The sequence below is a fragment of the Cupressus sempervirens genome, chromosome 4, assembly GCF_028749045.1.
Source record: "Cupressus sempervirens isolate cs-2001-9-10 chromosome 4, ASM2874904v1, whole genome shotgun sequence".
Classification (NCBI taxonomy): Eukaryota; Viridiplantae; Streptophyta; class Pinopsida; order Cupressales; family Cupressaceae; genus Cupressus; species Cupressus sempervirens.
Window position 1 is genome coordinate 646,656,226 of NC_143121.1, and position 7,623 is coordinate 646,663,848.

At 36.6% G+C, this 7,623-nt stretch overlaps 1 protein-coding gene across 1 annotated transcript; it reads right to left on the reverse strand.

Moving 5' to 3' along the window:
* Positions 1-5,028: 5,028 nt before the first annotated feature.
* On the reverse strand, positions 5,029-6,997 carry LOC149562889 (ammonium transporter 1 member 3-like). The gene has a single exon (XM_089826340.1). The coding sequence runs from the start codon at positions 6,565-6,567 to the stop codon at positions 5,137-5,139; it is 1,431 nt and encodes a 476-aa protein (XP_089682466.1). The 5' UTR covers positions 6,568-6,997; the 3' UTR covers positions 5,029-5,136.
* Between the last annotated feature and the right edge of the window lie 626 nt (positions 6,998-7,623).

Here is a 7,623-nt window from a genome sequence, read left to right on the forward strand (position 1 = left end):
GCAAGGAGGGATGGGTCTTAGGAAATGGCATTTGGTAAATCAAGCACTTAGAGAAAAAATGGTGTTGGAGATGTATACTAATCCTTCTCAATTGTGGGTGTAAATTCTACAAGTCAAATATATAGATTCTAGGGAGGCTTCAAGAATCTTGATAGTGAGAAATCCATGAAAAAGATCTACTGTCTAGAATTTTATTTTGGAATCTAGGAAGGTCATAACATACCATCTTTTATGGTAGATAGGGAATGGTAATTCGGCTTCCTTTTGGGATGACTCATGGAATGGTGAACTTGTTCTTGCATAGGCTAAGGAGGCTTTAGGTGTGAAAGACATATTTGTCAGAGCTTGGGGGAGTAAAGTGGCTGATTATAAAGAAAAAAAGGATTGTAGGATCTTACTGAGATTGGAAAGATTGGACGCTACTGGGACTTACTGCAGATCAAAGAAAAGTAATGCAAAGGATCTGTAGGGATAGGTGTGTGATAGTTAGGGAGAAAGAGGATAGGATCATTTGGTGTGCAGCAAAAAGTGGGGCTTATTCAGCTAAAGTGGGATTTCAAATGTTAAATAGAGTAGAATTCTTAGAAGAATGGCCTTCAAAATTATGTTGGGACAAGGACTGCTTGCAAAAGGCAAGGGCTTTTGCTTGGTTAGCAATCCAAGGAAGGAATTTAACTTGCGAAAGGAGAAAAAAATATGGATTCATTGGGCCAACACAATGTGTTTTATGTTATAAGGGGGAGGAAGATTCTGATCATTTAATAGTCCAATGCAGATTTGTAGATAAGTGTTGGCAAAATCTAAAATCCCATCTCAACTGGTCATGTCCACTTCCAAACAAGTTGTGGAATCTGTTTCAAGGATGGCCAAGAGACTTCAAAAAATCCACCTTCTCAAAATTATTGATTATAAGCCCCTCAATAATAATATGGGAGGTATGGAAGGAGAGAAATAGGAGAATTTTTCAAGATAGGATGAAATCTGTAGATAGAGTTTGGGACCGAATTCATAGATCAATAGGCAAAACCTTGCAAGTTATTATTTCTCAAGGGCAGAGAAATAGTATTTTCTCTTCTTGGGATCGTGTGATTCAAAGACATTGGCCAGAGGTTAGAATTAATTGGTCAATAGATGGAAGCAAGAGAATGGACAAAAATTTAAGAAGGGAGAATATCAAATGGGAACCACCTGATAAAGATTGGTTGAAATTTAATTTCAGTGGAGCATCCAAAGGGAACCTAGGAGTGTCGGGAGTAGGGATGATTGCTAGAATGGCCAATGGAGAAGTAATAGCTATAACGGAAAAAATGTTGCCAGATGGGACTAATAATGTAGCATAAGCACATACAACTCTTCTCGCAGTGCAATTAGGGAAGATGAAAGAGAAAAATATTCATTTGAAGGGAGATTCAGAAATCATAGTCAATATGCTAAAAAATAGAAGATCACGTAGTTGGTTTTTACAAAGTCAAATAGAAGAAATCATAGTAATGTTAGATAGCTTCACCAACTTTAACATCAGTCACACTTATTGAGAGGCGAACTAGGGAGCAAACCAGTTAGCAAATTATGCAATAAGGCAACCTAACATTGGTGATGCAATGATGGATCAATTCGATGAAGTTTAAAGTGAGGGTTAAAAGTAAAAGGTTGACGACACCCTTTTAAGAAGTGTGGGAGATGTGTCAGCAGAGCGCAATGATGAATTTATTAAATGTAACAAAGGAAAGTACTGAATGTGGCTTTTGATGACAAACAAAATCATAAATATTTAATGGGAAGTTACGGATGAAGCATGTGGAGGGAAGAGTGATAGGAAAGCTAAAGGGAATGAGTTTATAAATGAGCAAACTGAAAGGAGAAAACTTAACAAACTAAAGCATAGAAAGTGTTAAGAAGGAAGCAACATTCTTTATAGATTTAGTAAGGTAGATGACGGTTGTAAGGGGCCAGTTGGTTGGGAAAAGATGAAAGGATTGCTAAAAGTAAAGATAGAGAAAATGATTCAGTAGTTTTAGGAGTAATAAGAGACCAATTTCAGGAGAGAGTGATTAAAAGGAGGACAAATTTGGACGTGATATCGATATTCATAGCCTAGAGCTTGGAATTGAACAAAAGCACTTATGAGGTGGAAACTGTAACACGTGTTATGTTTGTGGATGACATGTTGGATATGCTAGGGTCAATAATGGAATGGTCTATCCCTAGAATAGGGAAAGACATTAGTGAGTGCTTTGTGGATGAAGATGAATCTCTTTGCTATGGATATGTGATCTTCTTGAGATGGAGGGCAAGTGTTGATATACTGTCAATGTACAAAAAGGTAGAAAAGGCATGGTCAAGGGTTTTGCGTGAGCTAGGATGAGTAGAATGAGTGGAGAGTGCAACCAGTTTAGGGACTTGGAGTGATGTCCCTCAACATCATAGGAGTAGTGCTAGGTCATGGTCTGGCTTAGAAGGTGAATAAGACTGGTCGTCTGAGGAAGAAGAAAGATCATTTTTGGGGGTTGTGAGATGGAGGAGCGAGATGGTCAAATGTTTCTTTTTGGGTTGTTGTCAAAGTGGAATGGTGAGAACAAGAAGAAGCAATGGACATCATATCGATAGAGCTAGTTTTTATTAAGACAATAAAGCTCATGTGCATATTCGATATAGTTTCTCCGCCCAGATTAGGGATTTTAAGCTCTTTTAGCTAGTTTTATATAGTTTGAAGATTGTAAAGGTGTATAAGTTGTGTGAAGAAATAGTAAGGTAGGGAGGTAGGAGGAAGGGCTAGATGTTTTTGGATTTGAACTGATGTAACGCTTTTATTTATTATTAATACAAATAACTGTTATCGATATAAAAAAAGAATGATCATCCAAACAAAATCTCCACAATAAAAAAAGTATTATAAAAAATTAATATTTAAATAATATGAAAAAACTAGGACTGATAAAGATAAGAGAAATAAATAAACTAAATAATATTATAAAAACAAAGAAATAAACTAATTTTAAAAACTTTAAAAAAAATCAATTTGAAAAAACCAATATCAAATATGGATTTTCTAAAAGAAAACATAGATTAATTTGTTATTTTATCATATGCTAATTTCTAATAAAACAATGAGAAAATAATTGAGGTGTATAGTTTGAAAAGAAAAGTTTTCAAAAGAGCATTAGAACTTTTGGATGGGAAAAAAAAGTTATTAGCAAAAACAAAATTCTCACATAAAATCTATCGACTTAATTAATATGTCATAAAAAATGTTCAACTTGATGAAGTCAATTATCGTTTTAGACAATCAAAATCATAATTTCAAATTATGATTTAAATATGTTATATAATTAAGGTATCCGTTGCTCATCATTTAAGAAGCCATGAAAGACTCGTCATAGAATTGAACTCCTAATACTAGACTAGCTTGTAGATTAAGCTCTATAAAACTAGTAGTTCCAAACTTTTGTCTTACAATGATCGATCGATATATATTTGCTAATATTTTTAAAACTATAATTTAATGTGCATAAATTAAATTAAATTAAATTTTTAATTTAAGTAAAATAAAATTTAATTCTTTTAATAAATTGAATAAATAGTATTTATTTAATTTAATTTACCATATATTAATAAATTATCATCTAAAAATAGCATGTATAAACTGAATAGTAAAAAATAAACTAAAATAATTATAAAAACTAAAACTAAACTTATTTTAAAGTATGTCAGCTTAAATATATAAATTAATAATCATTATAAAAACTTCTCCATCAAAAAATTTAATATGAAAAAATAATATGAGAAATATAAAAGGATATTAAGGAAATAGTAACTTCTCCCACAAATATCCTATTAGTTAAACTGATTTTAAAAATAAATTAATTTAATTTAAAAACTAAAACTTCAAACAATTTTGAAAATCAAAAGTTAAATAAAATGAAGAAAAAACGTGAGTTAAAAGTGGAGATAACAATAAACTAGCAGTTACACACTTTGTGCTTGCAACAATAAGTCAATAGGTGTTCGATAATAAAATCTTTCTTTCTTTCTTTCTTTTTTTTCATGGAGGTCATTCACAAACAAGTTTTAGGTACCTGATACGGACCCACGCTTACCTGAAACCTTAGTCGAAGAGGTGGACGCGTGTTTGTAAATAATGTATGACATATCTTATTACTTTATAGTTATAATTTTTAAGTTAAATAAATAATAATAAAAACAATAGTTAACGGTATAGATGATAACTAATTAAATTAAATAATTAGAAATAATAAGAGTTAAAAGTGGAGTGAAATAAAAATCGATCGAAAAATTATTAATAATAAAAGTTGACAATTTACCGGTCAAAGACTGGCAATTTTCTGACAAAAAAGTAATTATATAAGAACAAAGTTCCCAATTCCCACATATAGCTATCGACTAAATTAATTTTGTTGAAGTGAAAATATACAATTATAAAAGACTCATCATAGAAGTGAACTCCTAATACTACTACTACTAACTTGCAATTAAGCTCTATAAATTTAATTTTGTTGTAAACAATATTAAATACAAGTTGTATAATAGTAAGGGCAAGTGAAACGATGAAAGAGACAAACTACAATCCAACCATAACAAACTACAAACCTCCCTCCAATGAAGTCAAAAGACAGCAAGACTAAACATCCAATTAAAACGAATGCTTTTTAGAAATGTTTACGTGTACAGAACACATTCTATGTGTTGTTTATTGTTTACTAAGAGACGTGTGCAACACACTTTGAATTTCTCCATGTCATTTGCTTCCTCACGTGCATATATTTATCCTTGTATTTTAATATAGTCCCCAAATTCCAATATAGTTTAGGTGATCTTAACAAAACATTTCACCCCAAAGGTGAGTAAAATGAGGAAAGGACTTTTTTGAATGGTGGATAGACTTTGCCTTCAACCGCTTTAATTTACATCAAATGCAAATGTCAGGCTGCAGCATCATATGAAACTATGAAAGAAAATTAAGGAATCAACAATTATAATTAGTGTTTTTTAACACAGCAAACACATAAATTTATAAAATTATATGGAAATTTTATTCAATTATTTGAAACTTAATAACTTTCAAAAATGAAGTTCTTTCAAGGTAGATTTTCAAATAAATACATAGAAGCATTCTTCTTAACGAGTCATTCTTTTGAGATATTCATCATAATTATTAGAAGAATCTTCTTCATTCACTCGATGATCATAAGCATACCCACCATGACTGGAAATATCCATCCCTGCAATCTCATCATCTCTAGGTATTCTCAACAAATTCATCTTGTGCAACCCAAAAAAGAGCGGGCCCATGGTGACTGTAACCCATCCAACAATAACCAGAAGCTCCACTACTTGGGCTCCAATCAGCCCCCAGCCACCACCCATCAATAACCCAAACGATCGACCTGCCTTACCATAAATTTGAACCACGTAATCCTCCCTAGCAAATAGACCAGTAAACAAAACTCCCCAAGCTCCACACCCACCATGCAACTGAGTCGCCTCGAGCGGGTCGTCAAACTTCAACTTAGCCGCCACTAAATTCAACCCGATCAACACCCACGCAGCCACAAAACCGCAAACAATCGCCGCCCACGGGTCCACCACCGCGCAACCAGAAGTAACAGCGACAAACCCGCCAAGCAACCCATTACAAACATCTAACAAGTTCCAGTGCCCAGCCAGGACCCGTCGGCCAAACAACGTCGTCAAAGCCGCAATCGACCCGGAAAGAGTCGTGGTAACCGCAGTCCGCCCCACCGCTGACCCATACGTTTCCAGAACGCCAGTCGACGAATCCACAGACAGAATATTGATAAAAGAACCAGCATTGAACCCATACCAACCAAACCACAAGAGGAACGTCCCGAGCACCACGAGTGTCCCGCTATGACCGCGCATAGCGACAGGTCGGCCGAAGGCGTCGAACCGACCGACCCGCGGCCCCTCGACGAGCGCGCCCCAAAGGCCCGCCACGCCGCCCACCAGGTGAACGACACCGCTACCGGCGAAGTCGATCGCCCCCGACCCGAACAACAAACCATCCACGCGGCTTGCGCTGGCCCATCCATCTGGCGACCAGATCCAGTGACTCACCACCGGGTACACGAACCCGGTGAGCAACGAGGAGTAAACCAAGTACGCCTCGAACTGCGTGCGCTCGGCAACGGACCCGCTCACGATCCCCGCCACGGCAATGGCAAATGCCCATTGGTAAAGAAAGTAACTGTAGTCGTAACTCTCACTGGGGATACCCGTCAGAGCAAAGAAATAATGGCCGATGAACCCATTTGCCCGGCTTCCCGTCCCAAATGCGAAGGCAAAACCGAATAGATAGTAGAAAACACCTCCTGTGGCTGCGTCTATGACGTTTGTGAGCATTATGTTCATCGTGTTCTTCGCTCGTACGGATCCTGCGCACAGCATGGCGAAACCCAGTTGCATTGCGAAGACTAGATACGCTGAGAAGAGTAAATAGACTGAATTTATGGCTTCTATGATTGCAGCATTTTGGGCGTTCAGCTGCTCTCCCGTTGACTGCTTTAGAAAGCTTTGGAATGGAGCCATTTTTGGATGATTTGGGTGCTCTGTTGAACTGGGATTTCGATTTGGGTCCTTAAAAAGATCAGTTTTTTTTTAAAGATGGCTGAACTGGGATTTCGATTTGGGAATCCTCGAAAAAAAAAATTGAGTCTTTTTTTTCAGGATTCCCAAATCGTGGAAGCTTGAATCTCAGATGTGGGCTGCTATTTAATTCTGGGATTTTGATTTGGGTGTACTACCAAAGATTCAATTTTGTACTGGAATCTTGGATGCAATGATCTAAATCCGATTCAGCACATCGTGTGGACGAGTTGGGAAAGTAAAGTATCTTGTGTTGGACTTGGCTTTTCTGAGTGGAATGGCGGTTGAGAAAAAAGAAGAGGGAGATGGCATAGAATTTTGGGCAGAGTTAAGTCTACCTGCTGTTCAACGAGTTTCATTGCTTATGAGCATTGAATTCTCTTCCGCAACGACTATTTTGTATTGTTTTTTTTTCAATGAGGTACTTGGTCGCGATTCCAGACCGCACGTTACATTTCCTTATCAGTTTATCCAGAGCACGTATGGTCCAAGTTGGTGGAGAACCAGTGGATCATTTAAGTGAGATGATGTTTTTTTTTTTATTATTATGGACGATTGGGCAAATGGAGCGGTAAATATTACACTAGGAATTTAAGAATCATACGGTACAAAGAATAGTATAGTAAATTAAGTGGGCTTAATTTTGACTATTGGAGTTGGAGGATATATGAGCATTTGGTTATTTTATTTTATTTTGATGGAGGGGTCAGATCTGAGAGGCAGTTCAAGCTACCAATCAGTGAAGATCACTACGAAACAGTTTTAGGAACCTGATATGGGCCCACACGTACTTGAAACCTCTTTGGCTTAGAGCCAAGGACTGAGGAGCATCAATGCTGTCAAAATTACCTAGGGCACGATCGTGGCTGCCTCATCCCTTATGGTGTCAGAGCCGTGCAACACTCAACAAGACTTGATCCCTAGTGAGCGCTTTGTGAGTCATTCAACTTCATCAATAGACCAAGCGCCCATTGACTGTATTTTGGTATTTTGATATAA